This window comes from Anser cygnoides, chromosome 3 (genome assembly GCF_040182565.1).
Source record: "Anser cygnoides isolate HZ-2024a breed goose chromosome 3, Taihu_goose_T2T_genome, whole genome shotgun sequence".
Lineage (NCBI taxonomy): Eukaryota > Metazoa > Chordata > Aves > Anseriformes > Anatidae > Anser > Anser cygnoides.
Genome location: NC_089875.1, coordinates 23,226,799 through 23,254,288, shown reverse-complemented (window position 1 = coordinate 23,254,288; position 27,490 = coordinate 23,226,799). Strand labels below are relative to the sequence as shown.

The following is a 27,490-nucleotide window of genomic DNA, read 5'->3' as shown; positions in this document are numbered from 1 at the left end:
CATTCTTATATGACATGGTCCTGCCGATCTATTTTCTCTAGACTATTTACTATTTTCCTTCCCATCTTCCCAAATGATTATACTTCATGGTGTCGCCTTGTTGCTCTCTACAGCTGTTGAAGAAAACCCAGCAACCTGTGTCTTTGAGTTGTCAGGACTGGGTGTGAGGCAGGCAGAGCCCAATCCCATGGCCCCACATGGTCTAGGCATCCCAAAAGTGCTGGCATGGGGAGGCCAGGCACCAGCGAGCGGAAAGCTGAGGCCAGTGCAGGGGCACATTGGTAGGCAGGGTTGGCACCAGCAAGGCAATCTCTAGGGCTGCAGCCCCTGCTGGATTTTTAAATTAGAGGGGAAGGGTGACAGGTACCTGCTCAGCAGCACCCATCCCTGGCTGCTCAGCCCGTCGTCTGCCTCACAGCTCACAGCGTGGCCATGAAACAACAAAGCACTTGAAGCCTGATACCTTTCAGCTGTAAGCACACCCTTCCCTCCTTGGAACAAGAGGGTCCAGCCTTGGCCCCTCATCAAGGTTGACAACATTTACACTTTCCAAAGGTCCAAAGTTCATGTGCTTGTAAATGAGGAGAAAAACAACTCAACTGTATCAGGACATTGTCCCCTAGAGGAGGCAAAGCGGGAATGGTAGACACGCGTCCTCGCTGGGGGAAACGTGACCGAGCTGCTAGCTCTGCTTCCAGCAATCAAAGTCCCAAAGGGCACAATGTGCCACCCGTGTGAGTAGTGCAGGCTCTGCAGGGCAGTGTGCTGGGACTGTCCCCCAGCACAGCAGCAAAGCAACTTGGGCCAGCTCGATTTCAAACTCAGGAGGATTCAATATCTGAGGTTGGTTTTTCATCTGTTCCGTCTCTCTGCTTCCACCTCAAAAGGGAAGCTCTACATATGACCAGCAAAACCACATTCAGTCCTCCCAGCCCTAGGGGCAGAACATCTTGAGAGAGACGACGTGCATCCTCTGATCTGAGGCAGGCTTTGCAGATTCAGAAGGGCTGTGCGATACTGGCAAGATATCTAATCATCAGGGACTTGTGTTTTGCAGAAAGGATCCTTCAGTGGTTGCTTTGATCCTGCTAACCATGTGTCAGCTCACTGTCCATATAGGCACCACTTGCAGCATCAAATCTCTTCCAAACTGCACACGGGATGCCTCCAATTCCAGAGGAGGAAAAAGCCCAGGTACAACAAATCCATATCTCTTTCTCCCAGATGAAGTGAGCATTTCTTTGCAGGCAGGCCTGGGAAGCAGGAGTAGGCTCAGCCCGTCCCCTGTGTCCGACTGCCCTCTACCCGACAGAGCGGGATGCACAGCCGGCAGCTCACTGTAATGGGGCCCAATCCCTCCCCTCAGCAACCAATGCCTTCAATTATTAAAAAATAAATAAATAAAAAGAAAGAAAGAAAGAAAAGAAATGCATCCAGCCTTTAGGACATACCCTCTCTAGTTTCTCAAGACTCATGCCACAATGCCCTAAGTAAGGAAAATGTGCCACTGCGAATGTTTATAACATCTGATTTAATGTTATGCAGCTTCTCTCAGCCATAAACCAGAACAAATACTCCAAGATTTATTACATCCTTCCCTCCAGGGCCTTAAGCAATTGTACTTGATTAACTCTGCAGTTAAACAGCACCAAGCAGAAGCACGACAGTTTTGCATCCAGGATTCCTGAGAGGCGTACTGTTTTCCGTGAGGATTTAGGTCTAAAACCAGAAAGACGAGTCTCTAAATATGTGCTTATTCATTTGCCTGGGGTAACAACATGCACTGCACATTTTCTCCTTCAGGGAGATGAGCTGAGCAAAGTCTCACTTTGCTCTCTGACATTAAAAATTACTTAGCAGTTTTTGTACAGTAAATACCTGATCCTACTTGTCAGCTTACGTTCTGGACAGGACAAGAATTCTTAAATGTGCTTAATGCCCGGTCACTTTTAAGTGGTGGAAGGATTTCTTCAGTACCATTTTTAACTGAAGTGAGACCTTCTGGTGCATTTCTCCTGTAAGCATCTCCTTCATCAGTTCAGTATCTCCTGCAAACAAACTTTAACTGCAAAGAAACTTTATCCAAACACCATACAAGAACAGCCAGATTTGCTTCAATTCTGCTTCCTTTCAAACCCCATGAAAGACTTTTGAAAGTTCATTAGTTTCTCCCTCTGCAGGAGTTGCTTATAGCAAAGTCTCCACTAGAAGAGAGTCAATAGTATTGGTAGCACACTGACATCAGAGATAGTTACAGTGATGGGCATGTCCCCTCCAGAAAGAAGCTGCAAAAACAGAGACCAGCAATGTCTTGCCAGTTTCCTCAGGACCTCTCAGAGCAGCTTCATCCATATGAGAAGAACACAGAGCAATCTAGAGCAATCACAAACAGCAAGCCTACTTTATATCAACTCTGCTCTAAGTGTACTGAGCAGGGCGTGCTTCAGTTAACTATAATGCACAGAATTTATTGCAAATTAAACTGTTTACTGTGCAAAGCAATTTGCAAGGACTGTCATGCTCACAAGGTTTTTTATTGTTGATTTTTCAAGTATTAAAACCCCATCAAAACAATATTAATTGAATGCTCCCTATGCCCTTCCATATCCTCAAAGACATTTACACATCTTTGAGTAATAGAGAAAAATGACCTAGATTGTTTGCGTCTGATGGGTCATTACTGTTCTGCAATACCCACTGGAAAATGCACGTTAACAGCAGTTTGACAATAATGTATTTGAAGCCACACAAGAAAATCATGGAGTGTATAGACTAGTGTTTCAATTGAGTTGAAATATAGTCTAGCATTTGTCTTGGCTGCATTAACAAGGTCTGTTTTACCAATACATTTATATTTATGATGAGTAAGGGCAGATTATAGTTGTTAAAATTTGTCCTCCTGACATGAAAACACTACTTTGTCATTAATACATTTTGTAGTATAAACTATGATGTCAGGTCAATGTAAAGGGTAAAAACTTTCCTAAAGTATGCACACATCATTTTTTTAAAGCTATTGAGCCTAATGGAATAACAAAGGTCATAATAACAAACCATTACAGCTTTGGTCTTGGCAACTATGTCCACAGAAGAATCCTCCAAGAAACAATCATCATTTCTCCAATGTTATGGCATTAGGACGACAGGAATGGTTCACAAATGAGTCATGTGAGCCCAGAAACGCAGTAGCTATGTGAAAGCTGAGCAATCAATTATTCGTTTGTTTACCAAGAGCTTTCTCAGCTGACATTAACCAGAACTTCTTAAAAAGAAGAACTTTACAGCTGTCTTAGGATGTCCCATGAGGCTGTGCTCAGAGGCTGAAAAGATTGCTTAATTTCTCTGTAAATAATCTGGTATTTTTATTGAAATAAACAACAACACATGGACTAATTAACTGGGTTCAACCTGAGACCCAGCAGGTGTCAAAATAGCAAAGACCCAGGGCTGGGGTGATGATAAGATAGGATACTGGGGCAGGGGAAAGGGCATTCAAGCAACCAAGAACCAGCTCTTGCTCAAAGTTCAGCACATGACGTTCCAAAACCCCCATGAGCTTTTCTGTACATGACTTACTGCAGATACATATACACACTTGGGCATATTAATACATGGAAATAATCTGCTCTAACTGATTCAATTACATTCTTCTCATTCTGTAGTGATGGATTACCCTCGGTCCTAATGAAGATGTTGCACTGAAATCTTCTTCAACGATAAATGAGTAAGACTTTTAAAGAGGTTTAAATAGCACACCTCCGGCCCACTTTAATCTATGCTCTTTTTTTGCCCTTTTTTTTTTTTTTTTTGGTTTGAAAGATCCATTAAAACTAGAGAAAATCACCACACAAAAGGAACTGAGAAAAACTGTGTATAAACACAGTGCAACCAAGTGCAAAGCAAGCACATAAAACAAGCTGATCTGAGTGGAGCTAAAAAATTGTTTCTCAAACAGTTTCTTCTACATGATAAAGCTGGAGAGGAACACTAAAGCTTAAAATAAATGCAGAGAGCAGAAAGATGTTTATACATGGGAATGCATCAATTTACATCTGAACTACATTAATATTTTTAGATGAAACAAAATTGAGAAAAACCTGAAACAGTAAAATCTTTCATGCTGACATTGCCATTGTGTTCAGGCCAGATTCTCAAGATGCCATCTGCAATACCAAAAAAAAAAAAAAAGTGATTATGGAGTTAAAGAGATTTTAATTTTTCACAATTAGGAGCAAATCAAAATTCCTACAGTAACATTTTGATACTTTCTCTAGTCAATCAGCCTAGGTTTAATTTTGTTTTCTCTTTCAGACTCAGTGTAGTGTGTCTACTTCTAGAAATAAGGGCAGTAAAAGCTACGTTGTTTTACAATAACATAAGCTTTTTAAAGGTTTGCTATTTCTAGGGTTTGTAATAAGAATTCACTTTCTGACAAGAGCCCAACAAGATTTGAGAGGTGTTAGGGAAAGCTGTGAAATCCATGTACCGTGAAAAAAAAAAAAAAAATCTCACTCTTTGTATGTTTTTTAGCACTTCTAAAGAGGTTTTATCTACCCACTCTGAGCATGTTTATTAAACCCACTGTCCCGCCTATGTTGTTTATAAAAACAACCAAACGAGCAGCAGCCAACCCCTCCACTTAGTGGAAGAAAAGCTGGGCTTGCTCCAATGTCTTGGCGGCCAGGGAAAGGCTGGGAGGGGAACCGGGGGGCTCCTCCTTTACTTCTGCCACTGACTTCATCGAACGATGCCGACTCTTCAGAAAGGTTATTGCTAAGCACAGCTCCATCTTCCTCCTTTACGAGGAAAGCACGTATCAATCACCCATCTCAGAGATAAAATACAGGAGGCTCAGGAAGGCTGCGTGGGGTCATTTCAGGCAGAGCTAGGAGCAGACCCCGTCTAAACAAAAGTCTCATCCATTTCACTCCGCTGCTCACCTCTGAATACCATACCAGTCCTATAAGCTATAGGCTGCCTATAGGCAAAATCCCACCTATGTACTTTCCCTGACAGACAAATGAAGAGATAACCATTAACAAAGCAAAAAGTGACTGAGAGTATAAGCTCTCCTGCAATAGCTGCTGCAAAGAGGAAATTCGGGATAACAGGGAAATCCTGATTCCCATCACTCATCTACAGTCACAAAACACATGGATAAAATGTGCATCACCACCTTTCAATCACGCATTTGTTTCTATAACCATGAGCTATTTCTCAAAATACTCAACCGTCTAATTAAAAAAGTCTGTAGAAGGAATCAAGTCAATGTTGCTCTTGATGCTTATTTCTAAAAGCAATCAACTCTTCTTTCAAGTGTGTGGCTTTGACATCTTTGATTTTTGTTTTTTTATTTATTTATTTATTTATGGTGCATGTAGGTTGTGGTTACATACATGAGTTTAAGGATAGAGGTACACAAAATACATAAAATAAAGTCCAGGAGCTTATCAAAATGAAAACTCATAACATGAAGTCATATATATTTAGACTCCTTCAAAAAAATAAATATAACTGGTTTAAGTAAACTTTTTAGCACTTCAGTTGATTTGAACTCTCCAGTATGAATTGCGCTGTAAATACACACATTTATTGGAAGCATGGTTCATTTGCACAAGCTCTGAGTGCTTATTCCAATGAAAGAATGAAGCAGCTGTAAGTAAAAAGTAAGAGCTATCACTCACAGCAGGCTGAACCTTTCCAAGGCCGTGTATCCTCAAACAATGCCTGCTTCTTTTGCTGTCCCAGTCCCATCTGCAACAGACAGTAGAACATTTCATGCAGTTAGCTGGAAAATTGACCCCATATATTAACCCATTCCCAAGGGTAATAAAAACCAGACAATATTATTTCTAATACAATTCTAATAAGTTAATGAAAACCAATAGTGCTACACTAATGTAGCTACAGTATTATGAAGGTAAAGTTGCTGCCTCCACTATCTTTGCTCAAAAATGCTGATTGAGATGCAAACTAAATTTTGCAAATTAATGCAACTAAAACTTAATGCAAACTAAATTTTGATTTCTTTCACCATCCTATACCCAGTGTTTGTTCCAGATGATTAAACCCCAGAGTATTAAACTTTCTCTGGTACTTTCGAATGCACTCTTTTCCTGCAGCCCAGTGTCAGCAAGTGCCAGTGATATACAGCACAGCAGCAATACAGCAGTAGACAGTTGCTGGCCAACATTTTCTTCATTTATGGAAACCGACTCTGGCTCCTGCTACTGCATTGTGTGCTGGTTCTTAACTTTGGGAGATCCTAAGTGCATGATCCCTAATGCTGAATTTCCTCCTCAGAACAATTTGCAGCCCTTTTTGCTAAAAGCTGTTCCTAGCAGAACTACTAGATTTCAAATGTTGGTGCAGCATTGCCTATTTACAATTCCTGTTGATAAATCACGCTGCCTTTCTCACAGGTTGAGCCATGTTCATTGCTTTAGGGTTTTGCAGAGGGACAGCTACCAGGCAAAGTGTCTCGGTGCTGCTAAGAGCGCAGCAGAGTCCGGTGACGCGGCGCTTGCTCTCTGTCACCTTAGCACTTACAGGTGGATCTGTTCCTTTAGGAAAAGCAGGTGAAAGCAAGATCTTGTTGTAGCCAGTGGGAGTCTGACCAGGAATTATATACATCACCAGGCATGAGAACTCATGGGTGTTATTAGGAAAGAGAGCAAGGGAAAGAGAACAATCACATGAGCACCGGTGAGCAAAGGCAAGTAAAGCCACAGGGATGGACTGGAGAGAGCAGACAGGTGGTGAAGGAAGCACACGAATACAGACTATCACAATGCAGCTAATGATGCCCATTACTAGATGGCTTGCATTTACCATCTTACGGCATTCCTTCTGCTTCAGAGTAGTTTCTCAGGGTCATTCCCTAAGCTGTAATTGCACAGAAAAGAAAGCAAAGACATCCTATCCTTCCTATCCCTCTCATCTAAACTAACTTTGTGTGAGTTACATTGGCCTGCTAGAAAAAATACAGTGCAACAGAGCTGTCTTGCATGTCATATTCTTTCTCTCTCCCTACTCTACTGACAACATAAAACATATGTTCTAAAATATACTTCATATTCCTTTTGGGACTGTTTTTCTATTAGGAGGAGTAAATTAATTCTGTAAAGAAAACTTCGAGGCTGAACATCAATCTATCACCTGGTGACTTGAGAGGAAAGAATAAATAAAATTTGGCAAGTTGTTAAGATCGCTATAGAGATAATGTTTTTCTGGAGATCTATGCAATGCATAACCCAAAAAAGAAGGGAATACAGCAGTTGTTTCATAAAATTGTATTCAGAAAAAAAAAAATCGGCTGTAAGAGAAAATGCATTCCCTTGCTCAGTTTGTGAATGGGATCCTGGATGCTTCTCTCCCAGATCCAGGTACCAGATTGTCTACCTTAGTTTCCTCTGTAGCTAGGGGAAAGGCAGAAGCATGTCCTGGGCGTGATTTGGCCCAGCAAACAGCAGGCTCCTCTGCTAGATGCCTCCAGCCAGGAAGGAAGCTTTCAGGATGGTGTCTCCACATGGAAATGTATCTCTGAGCAGCTGATGCTTTAAGAAAGACCCTAACTGAAAGCAAAACCAGTTTGTTGAAATGATTCAGAGGAGGATCATTTAAGTTGTGCCTCAAGCACCCCCAAAAATTAAGCTCACCATCAGAAAAACAGAAGTACTGTTTCAAAAGCACAGATTTATGACAGCCCTTTTTTTCCCCCAGAAACAAAAGAGGTCAAAATATGTTGCAGTACAATGTGTTTGCTGTGCCTGTTTGGGGATATGCAGCTCATCATTAGAAACCACACCCTTAGTAGCAAAAGAGCTGGGTGCTTTCTGAATATTCAGGGTGTGTTTGGGAAATTTTGTATGTCTACAGGCTGCCTAGTATGGGTGGCCTCTTTCAACAGACATTTTGTATGTTTTTTTTTTCTACGGTTCACTAAAATGCTCCTAAATAGGAGAAGTACATAAATTCTTAAACCATTCAAGGTCTGGTCTTCTTTCTATTGAGAACAATGGCACAATTTCCATTGATACACAGGGTAGGCAATTCCACAGTAAAAGATTCTCCCAGCACAAGGGAGAGGGAGATCTCCCCCAGGATCCCAGCTGAAAGAGTTGTACTTCCACCTAAATAGCAAGGGTGGCAAAGCTCCCCGAAATGTTCAGCCAAGGGTGATCTGAGCTCCAGCAATGGCCAGAGTCCTAACAGGTGAGCAACAGCAACTCTATTCAAATGTGGTTTTAAAGTGTATTTATACTGCATCACTGATTTAAGATCTTAACTCTTGTATTTATTTAAAAAGCAGAAGCACTGTCAAACAGCTGACAATAAGAATAAAATGCAGCTTTACTTATTGAACATCTGGAAAATCATAGGGGTAGGAGAATAGTTTGCTGACAACTGTAGAGCTAGCACAGATTTTGGACCCAGTGCTGCCAAATGCAAAACCTCTTCAGGCAAGAGTGAAGGATGCTCAGCTGGATCTGTCCTCTGGGATGCTGCAAAGGACACCTGTCTCTCAAATTAATGACTCCCTTTCCTGGAAACCTACACTTTGTTATATTTATGGTAGCTTGAACTTTATGGACAGAGTCCTAACACTGGCTGGAGAGTTCATGATGAATTCTTTCAATTTATGAGTTTTGTAAGATGGTCAAAAATGGGCAGAATTCAGCTGATTTGCATTAGAGTCCCTTACAGACACATGTATAAGTCCCCTATAGTAAGTGGCAGCAGACCATAATGAGGCTTTGTGGATGCAGACCTCAGCTGGACTGGGTCTTGCAGCAAAATTTCTCTTCCAGTGCTGCATTTGTGTATATAAACAACATATTAACAAAAACAGGGATGCTCCTGAAAATTTATCATAAAACTTTAGGCTAAACAGCTCACATTACAAACAAAAACAAAAAACAGAGATCTGAAGAGGAAGCAACCAGGCTTAAGGTCACAAATCTCTGCAGTGTTGTTCACAAAAAAGATGCTGAAGAAAGGAGAAAGGCAACGAACACCTGTGGCAGCACATGGAGATCTCAAGTCACATTCTAGTCGCCTTATTCAAGTGAAATGCTTCTTCAGATCCAGGTTTCTTGGATATATTAGACATAGGGCTTCTTAGGGCTAACAAACCTTTAAATGAAATGATTCAAAGAAGATAACTAAAAATGCCAGTGATCAAGGCAGAGAGTAGACAAATGAAGAGCTACTGAAATGTGGAATGTCTCAGGAATCACAGAAAACACAAACAAGGAGTGAGTCACTCTAAAAGCAATTTCCAGTGAAAACTGAGGGTGAAAATGTACCATATTGTGCTGCGAGTTTTGACAAGTACAAACGAAAACTGCAATGAATCAAAGCGTGTTTGTTGTGCTCTCTGAACATGTTAGACTAATTCAGTTTTTCATTGTTTCCACAGATCACAAATGCCCTAGTACTTTTGTTTGTTTGTTTGTTTGTTGTTTCCAGAAGGTGAAAGAAGATTTCAACAACAATTTAAATTGCTTTTGCCTCTCTATTCTTTGTACAGAATGTTGTATCCAAAGTTATCTATTCCAGCATAGGCAGGAATTAGCATGTTTTAATGATGTAAAATGTCAGATGTATCATGTAAATGGCTGAACCTATAGGGTACAATGCTTTAAACACCTTTCCGGGCCATGCCGACTGTGCAATACCCATATTTGCATTTTACTTACATCCCCTGAAGACCATTTCTGTGTGAGAGGATGCATTAGCACAGGCTGACATGCTTTTATAATCAGGGAAGAGGGAAGTTCTCTAGGAGGCTCCCATGTCTGTTCTGCCAGCACCCATGGGAGAGGACATCACAACGGAAGCTGCTGCACACAGCAAGTTTACAGGCTAAATTAGCAAACAAACAAGTAAGCAAACAAACAAAAGAAACACAACAAGGAGGCTGGAAAGGACCATGATAAAACATCCAATTTACTCCCTGCAGCAAGGGAATATGTTGTTTCAGAGCATGGCTTGTCCAGCTTGTCCTTAAATATCCCCAACAACAAAACCTCTCCCAAAGCCTGTGCAATCCATTGCAGCTTCTCCCCTGTCTTTGCCACTCAATGATTTTCCCGACCGATGCTGAACCTGGACAAACGGCTACCCACATGCAAGGCTGCTGTGTGTACAGGTCTGCTTGAAGAGTACATCATGTAGCACTTGCCCATCTGTTAATGATCTGCTGGACCACAGACTGCAACAAAGAAATTCAGTGGTCTCAGGTTATGCCAGGGAAGGTCCCTGCAGGAGCCTGGTGGAAACCCGCTGGTGGTTGCCATTTCAGGACAGAGCTGCGTTTATGACCATGCCCTCACCCTTTGCTTCACAAAAGCCTTTGTTGAGAAACAGGTGTCTTAACAGTGCTAATATACACTAAATTTTGGCTGCTTAAGCATGCTCAGCCCAAAACTGCGCCAGCACTTTATCTCCAGCTCCTCCTCCGAACTGCTCAGGCAGCTGCAGCTGAAGCACGGCTGGGGCAGAAGGGCCACGCAGGAGGGCTGAGAGTCCCCACGCCATCCCACTGCCCCAAGAGCTACACAAGCAACTGGAGGGAGAGCCACCACAGGTCCAAGGCAGGTGTCCAACCTGCAGAAAGATGACTGAGTACTCAGATACGCTGAAGGATGCACTGAGGAATATATCTGAGGCTGGACATTTAGAAAAAGCTTCCTTTAAGGTCCTTTACACCAGATGTTTTCCAGTTACTAAGGCCGGAGAAACAAATTAAGGGGAAAATTAAGCCAAGAAAAATACAAGAAAGAAAAATAAAATACTTGTTCTAAAGTTTCAAAAGCTAATTATCACAAGGAAACAACTTCATACAGGGCTGGGACAAGACGTACCATCGTGCTGTATTTCACTGACGCCAGGACACTTTTAGTCCCAGGGACTGATCAAAAGCGATGCCTCCATCTTGAGTGGAAATCTGCCAGGGAAGATAAAAAAAAATCCGTGCAAGCATCTATAATAGGTTGTGGTGAGAATCAAGTAAGAATAGCAAGCCAGGGAACCTTCACATTTTGCAGGAATGGAGCTTCCAGTCCCTTACACAAGTTAAATGTCATTCAAAAGGATTTTCTCATGGGAAAAAGTAAGCAATCAGGAATGGAAATAAAGTAGAAATTATTATTATGTTGCCAACTTGAGATGCCTTCAGACATTTGTTTGGGGCTGGCAAGCCTGACAAAAACAAAGTACCTGATTATAAATGCAAACCATGCCATCTTGATATAAAAGTTGATTGCTTTGCATGCAATGCTAAATACGCATACATACATATATATGTAGGCACACACACTGTATAAACAGCTGACTACAACAAGGGTTTAAGAGTGAAGGAAATACAATATCTCTATTACATTACCCCCGCTGAAGAAAGAAGAAAGGACAGGGGGTAATAGAATTGCTTTTTCAAAAATGCATTTTGTGGAGAATTTTTTAATTTTGTCACATATGGGAGATCATGTAGACTACACATTGACACTTAGCAAGTAAACCCCAGACAAATCCGAAAACATTGTCTGAGGCCTATTATAAATACTGCAATACAATATTTTATTATTATTATTTTATTTTTATTTAGAATAAACACACAGTATAACTGCAGTTATATTCAGACTCACTTGTGGGCATGCTTACCTCTCTTTCCAATTTATGCGTCTTGATGTCTTCTAATCTGGCTCCAAATCCACTTTGACAGATCCCTCTAAATGACTGGTTAAAATACACTGACCTCTCCTACTTGGATTTATGGAGGATATATTAAATAGCATCTGTCAGAAGACCCTTCAGAAAGGGCAGGGACATATTCTTTATCCAAATGTACTCCACTTAAAAAGGGCAAACAATCCCAGAGGGACCAGGGAGGGCAGAAATTATTATACTAGCTAATAGCTTTAAATATAGTCTATTTCCTTCAGAAGTAGTTGGCATCAACTATATTTATTTATGCAGAAAGTTCAGTGGAGGGGGACAGTCAGAGGAATGCAAGACAAGCACTGGCATCCCAAGGACTGCAGAAGATGCTCAGAACTTTTTAGGAAAGCACAATTTTGGTACAAAGATGCTGGTATATAGCTCTGTCACAATTGCGTGTACTAAGTATAGGACTCAACTTGTCGATCATCTGTACAGCTTTTCTACTGCTTGGAGCTGAGACATTAGGAACTTTTTAATAATAAACCAAACAAAACAAAGACAGTTGCTCCCAGAACAGGTACTCCCTGAAGATGCAGCCAGCATTGTCACCTTGTTCAGCAGATGAAGGGTTCCTTCGCAAGGAGGGAGATCACAGAATCATAGAATCATCTAGGTTGGAAAAGACCTTCAAGATCATCAGGTCCAACCATCAACCTGACCTTTTGAGTCCCTTCACTAAACCATGTCCCTTAGTGCCACATCCGCATATCTCTTAAACACCTCTGGAGATGGGAACGCCACCACCTCCCTGAGCAGCCTGTTCCTGAACTTAACCACCCTCTCTGTGAATAAATTTTTAGTAATGTCCAACCTAAACCTCCTCTGGTGCAGGTGGAGACAGTAAATGCAGCTTCTTCCAATAATCACTAATGGGGCTGCGCAGATACTTTTCTCAGAAGTCTGAAAGGATGAGATGTTTTTTCCAGACTTTCTACAGTGAAGTTTAGCTTGATGGACCTATCTGGCTTCCTGGTATTCTTCCAGGAGTAATTACATAGCAGCTCTCACGCCACCCCATTAGGATGTTTGTGACTCACAAGGGCACATTTCTGAACATGAGAGCATGAGCTGGGACACTAAGTTCTGCTAAAGGCCGGGTGGCTTGGAATGTGGCAAACCATTGTCTGACAGCTTTAGGCCTATCAAACAAATATAGGAATAAAGGAAGGCTGAGAGAAAGTTCATGTCTCCTGTCACTTGAGCTAATTGGAATGGAAGTGATATTCTGCTCTGCCTTACTCTGCTCTGTCCAAGGAATGGAGAGGTAATATTGACCACCAAACCACACAACTGTAAACATGGTGAAAGATTCCCATTCCGGGACCAGTTCAGGAGCTCTGACTTTACCTTTGAAATGATCTAGGATGCTGTTGGTACTATTGATCTCTCCCATGATCTTTTTCATTGTGGCTTTTGGTCTTTTACTACAAATCTGAAGTTTTCATAGCATAATGGGAAGTGCCCAGTGGTATGTGGACACAGATGAAGCACGTATTCCCTGAGTCTGAATTTACTGTCTATTGCTTTGTTTCTGACAGAGAAGAATGTACTTTGTGACCCAGCTGATTTTAATTCAGTCCTACACTTCTATGAGTGAAATCTTGGTAAAATGAAGTTAAGAGATTCAGCCATCACTTTTGATTTATGCCAAGGCAGGAGAGGTAGGTCTATAAAAAATAACTGAGCCCTGCCAGCTCATGGATCCTAGCCCAGGAGCTGGCAGGGCTCATTGAGAGGGCTTTAAACTAGGTAAGAAGGGGGACGGGGCTGAAATAAAGCTTGTTAGAGGTGTGCCAGGGGAACAATGGCAAGGCCAGGGGAGAAGGCAATGGCCCAAATGAAGTGCATCTACACTAATGCATGCAGCATGGGTAACAAACGAGGAGCTGGAAGCCATCGTGCAGCAGGCAGGCTATGACTTGGTTGCCATCACGGAGACGTGGTGGGACCACTCTCATGACTGGAGTGCTGCAATGTCTGGCTATAGGCTCTTCAGAAGGGACAGGCAGCACAGAAGGGGTGGTGGTGTGGCTCTCTATATTAGAGAGTGTTTTGATGTTGTGGAACTTGAGGCTGGGAATGATAAGGTTGAGTCCCTGTGGGTTAGGATCAGAGGGAAGGCCAACAAGGCAAGCATCCTGGTGGGGGTCTGTTATAGACCGCCAAACCAGGATGAGGAGATGGATGAGGAGTTCTACAGGCAGCTGGCAGAAGCCGCGAAATCGTCAGCGCTTGTTCTCGTGGGGGACTTCAACTTCCCAGACATATCCTGGCAGCACAACACAGCCCAGAGAAAGCAGTCTAGGAGGTTTCTGGAGAGCGTGGAAGATAGCTTCCTGATGCAGCTGGTTAGTGAGCCTACCAGGGGAGGTGCCCCGCTAGACCTTCTGTTCACAAACAGTGACGGACTGGTGGGAGATGTGGTAGTCGGGCGCTGTCTTGGGCAGAGTGACGACGAAATGGTAGAGTTCTCTATTCTTGGCGAAGTCAGGAAGGGGACCAGTAAAACTGCTGTATTCAACCCCTCCTTCCGGAGGGCTGACTTTGAGCTGTTCAGGACACTGGTTGGCAGAGTCCCTTGGGAGGTGGTTCTGAAGGGCAGAGGAGTCCAGGAAGGCTGGGCACTCTTCAAGAAGGAAATCTTAATGGCTCAGGAGCGGTCTGTCCCCACGTGCCCAAAGACAAGCCGGCGCGGAATAAGACCGGCCTGGTTGAACAGAGAGTTGTGGCTCGAGCTTAGGAGAAAAAAGAGGGTTTATAATCTTTGGAAAAGAGGGCGGGCCACTCAGGAGGACTATAAGGATGTTACGAGGCTGTGCAGGGACAAAATTAGAAAGGCCAAAGCTCATCTGGAGCTCAATCTGGCTACTGCCATTAAAGATAACAAAAAATGTTTTTATAAATACATCAACACAAAAAGGAGGACTAAGGAGAATCTCCATCCTTTACTGGATGCAGGGGGAAACTTAGTTCCAAGAGATGAGGAAAAGGCTGAGGTGCTTAATGCCTTCTTTGCCTCAGTCTTTAGCCGCAAAACCAGTTGTTCTCTGGATACCCAGTACCCTGAGCTGGTGGAAGGGGATGGGGAGCAGAATGTGGCCCTCACTATCCATGAGGAAATGGTTGGTGACCTGCTACAGCACTTGCATGTACACAAGTTGATGGGGCCGGATGGGATCCACCCGAGGGTACTGAGCGAACTGGTGGAGGAGCTGGCCAAGCCGCTTTCCGTCATTTATCAGCAGTCCTGGCTATCAGGGGAGGTCCCAGTTGACTGGCGGCTAGAAAACATGACACCCATCTACAAGAAGGGCCGGAGGGTAGACCCGGGGAACTATAGGCCTGTTAGTTTGACCTCAGTGCCAGGGAAGCTCATGGAGCAGATTATCTCGAGTGTCATCACGCGGCACTTGCAGGGCAACCAGGCAATCAGGCCCAGTCAGCATGGGTTTATGAAAGGCACGTCCTGCTTGACGAACCTGGTCTCCTTCTATGACGAAGTGACACGCTTAGTGGATGAGGGAAAGGCTGTGGATGTGGTGTATCTTGATTTCAGTAAGGCTTTTGACACCGTTTCCCACAACATTCTCCTCAAGAAACTGGCTGCTCTTGACTTGGACTGGTGTATGCTTTGTTGGGTTAAAAACTGGCTGGATGGCCGGGCCCAAAGAGTTGTGGTGAATGGAGTCAAATCCAGTTGGAGGCCAGTCACTAGTGGAGTCCCCCAGGGTTCAGTACTGGGGCCAGTCCTCTTCAATATCTTTATTGATGATCTGGATGAGGGGATCGAGTGCACCCTCAGTAAGTTTGCAGACAACACCATGTTAGGTGCATGTGTCAATCTGCTCGAGAGTAGGAAGGCTCTGCAGGAGGATCTGGACAGGCTGGACCGATGGGCTGAGGTCAACTGTATGAAGTTCAACAAGGCCAAGTGCTGGGTCCTGCACCTGGGGCGCAACAACCCCAAGCAGAGCTACAGGCTGGGAGAAGAGTGGTTGGAAAGCTGCCTGGCAGAGAAGGACCTGGGAGTATTGGTTGATAGTCGGCTGAATATGAGCCAGCAGTGTGCTCAGGTAGCCAAGAAGGCCAACAGCATCCTGGCTTGTATAAGAAGCAGTGTGGCCAGCAGGTTTAGGGAAGTGATTGTCCCCCTGTACTTGGCTCTGGTGAGGCCACACCTCGAGTACTGTGTTCAGCTTTGGGCCCCTCACTACAAGAAGGACATCGAGGTGCTTGAGAGAGTCCAGAGAAGGGCAACAAAGCTGGTGAGGGGCCTGGAGAACAAGTCTTATGAGGAGCAGCTGAGGGAGCTGGGGTCGTTCAGCCTGGAGGAGTCTCAGGGGCGACCTTATCGCTCTCTATAGGTACCTTAAAGGAGGCTGTAAAGAGGTGGGGGTTGGTCTATTCTCCCACGTGCCTGGTGACAGGACGAGGGGGAATGGGCTAAAGTTGCGCCAGGGGAGGTTTAGGTTGGATATTAGGAAAAACTTCTTTACTGAAAGGGTTGTTAGGCATTGGAATAGGCTGCCCAGGGAAGTGGTTGAGTCACCATCCCTGGAGGTCTTTAAAAGACGTTTAAATGTTGAGCTTAGTGATATGGTTTAGTGGAGGACTTGTTAGTGTTAGGTCAGAGGTTGGACTAGATGATCTTGGAGGTCTCTTCCAACCTAGACGATTCTGTGAACTATCCATGAGTCAGTCCATATAATTGTGCCCGCTATGCCTGAAGCGGTATCCTGGTTTCAGCTGAGATAATTTTCTTCAGAGTGGCTGGTATGGTGCTGTGTTTTGTGTTTAGGAGAAAAATAACATTGCTAACACACCAGTGTTTTAGTTGTTACAGAGCAGCGCTTACACCAAGTCAAAGGCTTTTGAGCTTCTCCTACTGCCCTGGTCAGAGAGACTAGGGGTGCACAAGAAGCTGTGAGGGGACAGAACCAGGACACCTGAACCCAAATGGCCAAAGGGGTATTCCATACCATGCAATGTCATGCTGAACAATTAATATGGGAGGGAAGGGCAGTTGTTTTTTGGGGACTGGCCAGGCGGTTAGCAATTGTGGTATTCATCACTTGTTTTGTATCATCTTTTATTATCGTTATTTCCCTTTCTTTTCTGTCCTATTAAACTGTTTTTATCTCAACCCATGAGTTTTACTGTTCTTTTCCCTAATTCCTTCCCCCATCCCACTGCATGGATGGGGACTGGAGTGAGAGAATGGCTGTATGGTACTAAGCTGCCTGCTGGGTTAAACCACAACAAGCATCATCCTTCATAAGCTTTGGAAGACATATCTCAATCAATAGTAAATGGAGCTATTGTTTTTGGAGTACAACAGCAAAGAGGCTATGAGGGTTAGATGAAGCACAGTACCAGTGCTGCTCTGCAATGCCGTAGGAAACTGAGATTTCAGTCAGCTAGGAGCCTAACACATATGGTCCAAAAGCAAACGGAGATGCTCTAGCCTTACACAGAGTCAGAAAAATTTCATTTCTACCCCAGCTCTTCACAAAAACATGCCACAGCCTTCATTGTGTCTATAGACTGAACAGGTAGAGAAAGTTCAGTTAGCTGAAATCTGAAGTTAGTCTTCAGCCCTGCAGCTGCCCAGTACGGGGAACTTCTTACAGATCTCGAAGTGAGAATAATCTCATGGGTCTGCTTTCTTATGCATGTGGGTGGCTTCCTCTGATTAACTGGGTATTTTCTCGAACTTTGAGGTAAGATTAAAAAAATAAAGATTGAAAGAAGAAACAATTATACATGAGATCCAGTAAACAGCACCAGAAGTTAAATATGAAAAAGGAAAACACAGAAAAAAGATTCACAAATTTCACACCTTACAACAGTTACAATTCAATAGAAGTTTATACTTGTTTTTTTCTCTAGTTAAAAAATAATTAAACATTTTTAAGTGCACAATTTAAAAAAAACAAGTTTTATGATTTACATGTTTTTCAATTTTCTAAATGGCTTTAGTGAAATCAAATACAATTCCTAAAGTTACAACAGTACAACATTTGTATGAAGATGTTTATATTGCAATGTTAATTACCCTCTCCAGCTCCCATATATGGCCCTCTTTCATCACATAATGGATTTAAATGTCAGTTGTCAAATCTGTAATACTCAGACGCATACCTGGTTTAGGATTCTAAATTCTTCTAAGAGGCTTTTACAGGGTAAATCAGGGGTTTAGATCTATGGCATTTTCCTAACAGGAACACAGATGCAGTTTCTCATTGAAAAGACAGCACCATTTGAAAATTAGTCCAATCAATGAACAATCAAAATCAAAGATGCAACACAATCTATATCAGACAATGCGTTACGTAACTCCTAAAGTGATGATAGAACCACAACGAAGAAGTACACTTGGCTAGAGGCTATGTTCAGCTCTTGTTCCTTCAATGTCTTTGACTTAATGAAGAGACACACTCTTAACTAATTGCTTTGGCAGGCCAGCAGGCTGTCTTTGCTTAATAATATTATTAGGAATTCCACAATGTTTCAGCCTCTAATATTCATGATTTTCAATATACGCTTTTTTTTTTAAAGTGAGCCTCAGGATTACTTTCCTTTTATAAGACGATGCTTTTTCTCTCACTTCTCCCACTAGTTGCTGCATTAGGCATAGTAACGCACAAGTATGCAACATGTAGACCTAGCTGGGTACTTGTATGTCACAGGAAAACAGTACTTACAGAGCACTGCTAATAAAAGGCTATTTGGAACAACTCTGAGTTCACGAATAATAGAAAACTATCTTCCCCATATGCTTGCTTCATGCTTACCACATACAGCCATCTGAATTTGCTCAAAGGCACAAGAGCTCTTCATCTTACAAGTCTGAGCCGTGAACATGCAGCAAAATTCCAATTTCATATTCACAATACAAAACAAAGATTCGAAACGCCAAATTGGGTCATTATTTGTCCTTCACACTCAATTAAATTCCTCTTCTTTGCTAGTTCAACAGTCTTTCTAGACCTAGCAACCCATAACAAAGCAACAGGCAGCCAAGCATTTGAAAAATGTCGGGCTTGAGTTTTTTTTCTTCATAATTATATTTAAAGAAAAGATACTACTGCCATCACCCAGCTATTGTCTTCCCTCTACATCAGCCCCGTTTGTTTTGTGCAGTATAAAATACAGTAAAAAATATAATTATTTGACATTTGGTTAGAACAGGGAGGGAGAGATCTAAATGCATAATACATAAAGACTTTAACATGCTCAGTCTATAACTGCAGCTTCCCAAACGTCTGCTCAGTGCTATTTGGCACTGGAAATCTATTTTTTTTTCCTCTCCCTTGATGCATAAAGCTTTACTTCTCTACATATCCAGATCCCTTTGGTCTAAATCTTGCGGAAGCAGCTTAACTTTCTATAGGAAGAGGTTCACTTAGTCACAGAGGAGCGAAGCATGAACACAAAGCCCTGCAAGACTGGCCTGGACATCAGCTTGAATAGGGGCAGGCTTGGAATCAGATCATTCCGAACAACTTTTTTCTCCCTCTAAATGTGCATCCAGCCTCTGATCTAATGAACGCCTAATGCCTTTAGTCAAATTGGAAGTTCTACTGATAAGGCAGCAAACACTACTCCAAACAAATCACTACTTTACAGCTAAGCCAATACAGTATGCTTCACAGGAGAAAAAAAATATTCAAATTCTTTCAAGCACAGGTCATAAAATAAGTGAGCCTATAGTCTTACAGTGTTCCCACCTATAGAACAGAGGAGCGTTTAGTCAGCTCACAAAGCTTCTCCTTCAGACATTGCTCCAATCTCAAAAGACAAAAGCAATCTTCTGGAAATGACTGCAGAATAAGTAACACTGCAGGAAAGTAACTCCAGACATAGATGAAGATACTTGGGACCAAAGAAGTGTAGAATTTAAGACACAGCCTTGCCATCAGCACTCACAGTTCAATTGCAAAGGGAGCTCTGTGATCAACATATGCATTTTATGCTTGGCATGACTGTTTTTGTGGTTCTCTATAGGCACTGAATGTACCTAATACATGATGCAAAGCCCTTGTAAATAACTTTGGATTCTGACATCAAGCTTGACACTAAATTTTATGAGGTGTGATACAGTAGTGCTGTCAAATCTGTCTTGGATTTGACTCTCCTCTACCACATCCTGCAGAAAAAATGAAGACTTGTTTGCTACATGCATGCTACTAGATGATCATGATCTGAAATGACTGACAGCTCATAGCCTCCAAGACCTCCCACACCTTACAAAGGAACATAGTATTAAAAATATTGCAAGAGATAAGAAAAAGTTATGACAGTGACCACGTTCACAGAGAAAAAGAAAAACATGTTGAAGTGAAGAGTCATCTTCTGATAAAAACATCCCTCACTACTGGACCATCTTGTACACAGGGTCTCCAACTTGAATTGTTCCAGTTTTGTCAACGGCAAAGTATCTTCCAAAGAGAGGGCTGGATTTGTAAATGTGTCGCTCAGACGGATCACATAAGCGGTAACTGCAGAGAGAGAACACTTTTTTTTAGAATCAGTGGTAGCAAATCCTAAATATCAAGATATCAGTGGTGAGAGAGAGGACATATGAACAGTCACCATATTATACTACAAAATAAATAAATACTATAATTACTGAGAACTAAGCAGTTCAAATAGAGAGAAAGAACCTGACTGTATTCACAGGTCCACGTACATAATACACATACAGAAGATATTTTAAAAAGAAATGCTGAAGTTGCTGAGTTAGACTTTTAAATACCTCAAATTTCTGATACGCCAGGCATTCACACTAGCACTGACGGAAGAGGCAGAGAATGTAAAGTTTGCAAGTAAGAAGAGAGAATTTCCTGAATTTTCTTACTGTATAGAATTGCATAAAGTAGAACAGAAGCCAATACACACAACTTTACACTGCGTTATTACATCCTGCACATACTTCAAAGCACTTTTAAAACATCAGCCCAGCATCTGTTGGATCTAACCTAAATCCAATCCCACAGCCTGAGACACACTGGTATTTTTACAACCTTTTCAATGTTTCCAGGGGCTCCTTCCTGTCCAGGACCCCAGTGTCTGGGTTAACAGTTGTTAAAATACACCTGCAATTACAGACAGCACCAAATCAGTAACAGCTTCTGATTATAAATCTCTGTCCATCTATATAAAATAACCGTCTCAAATATTTACCTTGCACAGCACACTGTCCCTTTCATTTCCACGCTGCCAATAAGAATTTCCTCCCAGGTGTCCTGAGGGAAGGAAAATATTAAGCACATTTTAGACATGTGCATGTACAACCATTCTTCTAGGAGTGGCACAGTCATTCTTAAAGAGGCTGTACCATTCCAGATGGTCACCTTCACTTGCATCTTCAAATAAGTGCAGTTATATTACGGTACAATTTTAATGAAAACCCTGTTGTCCCTACATTCATCCAATCCATGACCCACCAGTAATAATATCTGGAAAGAAAGGTATGTAGGTAACAAAACCCATTCTGCAGCACGCAGTTGTCTGAACTTAAAGCAAGTTTATTCTAACTGTGCATGTGAGAATCTGATCTGTGACCTCTGCTAGTCACTACTTCCACAGAAAGGAATTTTTTAGTGGAAGTAAGTTTTCACTTCTCTGCACAAGGTTAACATTGCAACTCTTCTTGGGAGACCCATTTTTGTTTTTAGAAACTTCACAGATTTGGGAATTACCAGATCTATCCAGAGCAAGTTCTTTGGAAAAAGGGAACAGGATGTCAAAACACTTAAATGCCATCATCACCTGTTCATTTCATCGCCAGATACCTTCATAGATGGTGCTTTTTGAACTACCAGAATATAGTCAGAGATGTAGTGTTGGTGCTGCAGAATCACAGTGGTCAGTTTTACTCTTGTGCCAAAGACTATAAAACATCACACTCACAATTTACTAACTGCTCATTTGTATCATTAGTTTGATCAATGACAGCATGCATAGCCTTCCTTACTTCACACTTGAAAGTGAGCTTTAAGTAGCAGCCTGTCACTTTTTTCTTCCTTTCCCAAGCTAATAAGTATTCACAGACCTGTTTTCTCCCTCTATGCTTCACATGCAAGCGAGCAGAAGCTGTATCTCTCTGGAATCCAGCTGCATATCACCAAACCGCAGCTTTCCTCAACCTTGTTGGCACCATCCCCCAAGGAAACAGTTACAAAAAAAACACATCCAAGCCTTCAAAAAGACATTTAAGAGTTATTTTACCTCCTCAAAAGCACTGCAACCTGTCACAAAAATATTCGGTCTGAAGTTCTGTATCTTAACTTTCTTCTCCAGTCTGGTATTTAAGTCCTCCAGTGAAGCTTCTGAGATGATCAAGAGCGGGCTACAGTCAGGATAGGCAACCTACATAAACAAACACCAAAAAATGTAAGGCTGCTGTAAGAGCATGGGTGCGAAGTTGGCAAAACTACTGAACAGCAAAAGGACTGATACGTTGGAACCAGTGACCATGTATTAGCCTGGCAGTGTTAGGCTGCTGTATTCAGATTTTAATTTTGATGGAAGGACGTTATCTAGTAAAACACCTGCCTTTTCCTATTTCAGAACTGCCACAACTTTCCTTTGCTCAAACTGTAAAATTAAACTTCTATTTATAGAATGAAGCTGAAATTATATAAGCTGCCACAACTTCTTACAAGCTGATATTGTATGCACATCCCAGACATTTATCCTAGGTGTTACAAACAGAGCTAAATATATCAGTAAAGCATGCTATGGCAAGCTTTGAAGGATTCCAAGTTGTTTATGGATCTGCTAAACTTACATGGTCGACTATAATTGACTAACTGAATTCTTCTATGCTTCTTCTATTCTTCATGCTAGGATTCCTGAATGCCACCCCTCGTAACCTGACACACCATATGCTGAAACCATTAGTCTTCTGTACCGGTCTCAGTTACATGGTAAACGCATATGCATGAGAATCCAGAATAGATTATATACTTTCTTTTCTTTGTGCAACAACAAGTACTACACCGATGTCCTATAGATAAAAACGTCACGAGAATAATGTAAGGCATTCACAAACTGTACTTCCTTAAAAAGTATGCACTCATCAGGTAGAGTTCACTCCATCTTCATACAGGAGCTGTGTTCAGACAAGGAGGACATCAATAGCTCCAATGATATAAAGACATCAGAGCATGGCAACTTCCTTCCCTTCCTACATTATCTTTATCTAATATCACATCTGCAAGCTTCTTCCCACAGAAAGAAGGAGATGAAACCTCTGTAACCCTTTCTGGATGGTAACTATAGACTAGGACTGTAACTATAGACACTGGGGTTGAATGTTGTCCCTTTAAATAAACTATGAGGTAGTACAACTCACATCAGTAAACTCCTAGATCTCACAAGGGATACTGAATGAAAGTTTTCTACACAATACGGGTTATAACACCAAAACACCTTTAAAAACATGATTTTCTTCTATTCTCCGAGGCACAACAGGAATGGTATTTAATTCTGCAGTTCCTCTTTAAATGTCAGTGTCAGACTCTAGTTGTGAGTGGTCAACAGCTTAGAACAAATTTAAGGTAAAATTAAAGCAAGTAATTTCATCATAGAAAAGGAAAACATTCACATGGTTTATGTACATGATATAAACCTTGCTAAAATGGACTCATCACAAACAACTGAATGTGCAGATTCGGTGGCTGGGGAAGGAAACAATAAGAAGAAGGTAATTCTGAGAACAAGAACATTCATTTACCTCATCTGTGCTTCGGAAAAGATTTATTACGTCCTTTGACTTTCTTGGCACCATGGAAGGCTCAAAGTGCACCAGTCGATAGGGCTCCGAATTCAGGAAAGTGGTGAGCCACCGAGCCACTTCATCTCCACAGTCCCTGCCTTGAATATCCAGTCCGAACAACCTGAAGGATAAGACATATCAGCAAGCTAGTTGTAAAACCAAAGACTCAAGCATGCTTATTATTTAAAAGTAGGCATCTCATTTTAATAGTAGAAGCTAGATACATTTAACAAACTGCCTGAATTAGTGAGGTAGAAGCTGGTTTCTGGATTTGGCACAAGGATCATTTCCAGTGTGCAATCTTGTGGCAACTTTGTTTTGGAAGCTACGTACCGTGGACATGGCCAGACAGTAACGGTGAAAGAATGCGCCATGAACAGACTAGGTGCTCAGAGCTTAAAAAAAAAAGTCTATTCTTGCATTTGCGTGTGACTAACAACAAAAGATCTCTGCCCAGAAATCAACTGAAATGTAATTAATTTGAGGAAATGAACATTGCGGTGCAGTTAGTCACTGTAATTAGCACTTGCTGACGTCCCTGATTGTTAAGGAAGCTTTTGTTCAAATTTTAGTGCTGTGAAAATTTACCCAGAGTGGAGTGAAACTCTGCTGCCTAACAGACCCCTTCAGCTTACATTCTGACACTAATTAATAAATTTGTATGTGCTGTAATTATTTTTTTTACTATAAAGCAGCAATGAACACCTTATTGCTGAGGCTGCAAAATAGGACGTAAAAACCTGGTGTTCACACATTCCTCAAAAAAAATCCAATCCAATCAAATCACACACCAGGTCTAGACCACTTGAGGATCAGCCTGTCAGCACATGAGGCAGAGCAGAAAGAGCAATGTAAATTTCAGCCCTTGTTCTCAGCAAGACCCTTCCCCAAAAACTAGCTGCCTCCTGAAAAGTCTCTGGAAGGTGTTTGTTTGTTTGTTTTTCCCACACCGCACAAATCTGTTAAGAATAACAACAAAAGGATGTATGTCAGCTTCTCATAAGGCTGCTGGCAAGACCTCACCCCAGTGAGAACTGGCAACAGGCTACTAATTCAACAAGCAAAGCTCAAACCTAAGATACTGAGCTATACGCTAGGAGAGGTTAAAGATTTATAATGGAAGCAAAGTCCACGGTGCACGAAAACCCACTGGCCGCACAATACAAAACAAGTTTATGCCCAGAACACTTTCCTGGCACACAAGGTAAACCTCAACTCAATCTTCCAATAAACTTCCACAACAGTCATGAATAAGCTAAGACTGTCTTCACAGTAGTGATTTTGACCCAACTACACTGCAGTTTCTTCTACCTGTGCTGCACAGCTTAAAGCACGTAGATGCCCAGGCAGCTCATCTAGCTTGGCCCGGTTCCTAAAGGTCCTCTCCTCTCTGCTCGCATCTCACGGGCATGCCCTCCTCACCCACAGGCAGGCTGCAGGGCTCCAGGCAGCGACGGCTAGCAGCGGGCTTCTGCTTGCAAAAAGATTAATTTTGTTTCATGCACAGCATAACTGCCCCTGCAAAAGGAGCTACTGACAGCTCACTCCTACTTACTTTCTGTCTTTTCAGAAACACCCAGGGTTTCTTGGTGTGTGCACGCACCCAAACACTTGAAGTGGCTGTGTGTTCCCCTCAGCCAAGCCCCCAGCTCTTCGGGGTATTCCTATGGCTGTCAGAAACTCTCAACACAGCGCCCGTACGGCAGCCCTCTCACTCACCAATGTCTGCATCACATCTGTTCTCACCCACTAACTCCACCAGCCACATCCCTGCTGTTTGCTGGGATCCTCACACCAGCTCTGCGGCACAGGTGGAGATGAAATTGCCACTGCCCAAGAGAGCACCTGACTGCCTTTTGCTTCCCTCCCTTCTCTCTGTCGCTGCCTGCCTGGGGGCTGGCACGAAGCAGCTTCCAACAACACTGTTCTCCACCTCAGAAGCAGATCTATACTGATTAACTCAGGGGTTTAGGGATCCATGGGAACACCGCACAATCACAAATTTAAGTATCACAACACATACCAACAGGCACAGAGGAAGAACACAGAGGCTGCTTCACCAGAGAGCTGTAAAAACTCACTAATGAGTTACCTGCATGAATAGAAACCGTGCCTACTCAGTGGCTTCAGTCCTACACTTGACTCCCCCAAACACGGGGTTTTTAAACATCCAAGTAAAACCTGCAACTGGACTTACCATTTGTAGAGGTTACAGACAAAGCCTACGCAGACTTTTGCAGCCGGACACCCTGCTGCGTTGCCTCAGCTCCAAACTCCTGGGCACGAGCCAGCACCCATACGAAGGCCTGGCAGTTTTTCATTACTGAAATATATTTAGACTACTTAAATCTTTTTCTAACAAGTTTTAGAAAGTTGTGTATGTGCTGGACATGCGTGTCACTGCCTGGCACACACACGGTACAGAGGTAACGCATGACCGAGGCTTTGAGGTGCAATTACCCAAGCGGGGAGTAAACATAGGTGAGTAAACACGGCACGGCATGAAGATTGGAGATCATGATTTATGGTCTGTGACTACTGTTATCTTTCCTGATATTTATTTACGGTGCTGTGTAGCAGATTAAAATTAAAGCGTTACGGCAGTCAGCCCTGGCCTTTGGTGTAATACACAGCACCTGCAGATTCCTAAATAAGAAAACACCAGCCGTTCCCCAGACTCGGAAAACAAGGCGTACAAGGGAGGGGCACACTATAACCAGGGAGAAGGGACGAAGCAGGAGCCCCCCCCCCCCCCAGCCTCCCTACCCCCCGTACCTGCAGTTCCGCACCGGGTTTTTCCTGGGGAGCCTCACGGGCACACGCAGCTCCTCCATGCCGGGGGCGCTCAGGGCCAGGCAGCCATCCTCGCAGCCGACCGAAACGAGGACGAGCCGGGGCTCCTGCCGGGCGGTGACCATGTGCCCGTCCGCCTTGGTCACCAGCCAGAACCTGCGGCGCGGGGGGGCGCGCAGAGGCTCAGGACCACGCTGCGCAGCGGCGCCCCGCACCAGCCGGCCCCACACCGCTCCCCCCTACCTGTCCCGCAGCTCCCCGCTCTGCAGCCCCATCGGCGTCACCTGCGCCCGCGGCACGGCCACCCCCCGGCACGACTTCACGGGGTACACGAAGAGGCTCGACACCGTCCCCACACGCTGCAGCCGGGCTGGGCGGCGGCGGCGGCGCCCCGCGGCCCAGCGCCAAGCCCCCAGCAGGGCGCCCAGCGCCAGGGCCGCCGCCGCCGCCCACACCCAGCCCGCCCGGGGCGCCCGCAGCGCCGGGCCCGCAGCCCCCCACGGCCCGCTCATGGCGCCCGGGCCGCACGCAGGGACGGGACGGGGACGGGCACGGGGGCGGTGAGGGGAGGTGCGGGGCCGCCCCCTTCCGGCGCGGGGCCGCTCGCCCTCACAGCGCCGCCGCTGCCGCATGGGGGGGTCCCCGGCCCGCTCCGCCCGCTGGGGGCTGTGTCCCCCCCCGCCGTGTGTCCCCTTCCAAGGTGAAGGCGTTCTGCTGGTGTCCCTTCCAAATCCCTTGAACCCCCTTCTTACGGTGCTTTGTGGAGCAAATTGGTCCCTGCAGGACCCTCTGGGAGGGTGTTCGTTCTCCATAGAGACATTTAAAGTCTGACCCCTGATGGAGCCGACTTACTGGCTGGGACTGCCTTGTGCTGCTCTTCAGGTGCTCTCCTGCTGACCCGTGAGCCTTCTCCAGGCTTTGGGCATCTACCGCTGACACTAGCAGCGAGGAGTGGAATGATTAAAGGTTCCCCTGCCCCGGCAACTTTACTACAAAGCCCTCTTCACCGGCATGGCCAGCCTGCGACCAAAAATTCCCTGACAGGTGGGCCCCAGCAGACTGGGTTTCTCAAAGCAAGTCCCATGGTCTAAGTAGTCAGAGCCCTGGCTGCAGCACCAGTCCTGTAGCCGTTTGTTGGTTTGCCAGATTCGAACGGTCCTTCCAAACCCCTTCCCTTTAACTGTGAGG

General features: G+C 43.7%; 1 protein-coding gene across 1 annotated transcript; it reads right to left on the bottom strand.

The window, feature by feature from the left end:
• Nucleotides 1-17,573: 17,573 nt before the first annotated feature.
• On the bottom strand, nt 17,574-26,848 carry MTARC2 (mitochondrial amidoxime reducing component 2). The gene is made up of 7 exons (XM_048057500.2): nt 26,546-26,848; nt 26,285-26,458; nt 23,468-23,630; nt 21,958-22,098; nt 20,911-20,972; nt 20,751-20,822; nt 17,574-20,225 (listed from the first exon to the last, which is right to left on the bottom strand). The coding sequence occupies exons 1-7, from the start codon at nt 26,812-26,814 to the stop codon at nt 20,099-20,101; spliced, it is 1,008 nt and encodes a 335-aa protein (XP_047913457.2). The 5' UTR covers nt 26,815-26,848; the 3' UTR covers nt 17,574-20,098.
• Nucleotides 26,849-27,490: the final 642 nt, after the last annotated feature.

Bases quoted from the DNA above. Each gene is read 5' to 3' on its own strand.
- MTARC2 (XM_048057500.2), bottom strand. From the start codon at position 26,814: ATGAGCGGGCCGTGGGGGGCTGCGGGCCCGGCGCTGCGGGCGCCCCGG. The intron at 23,631-26,284 runs GTACGGGGGGTA...CTTATCCTTCAG, and splicing joins AACCCGGTGCGGAACTGCAG to GTTGTTCGGACTGGATATTC. The intron at 20,973-21,957 runs GTAAAATAACTC...TCCTTCCCTCAG, and splicing joins GTTGCAGTGCTTTTGAGGAG to GACACCTGGGAGGAAATTCT.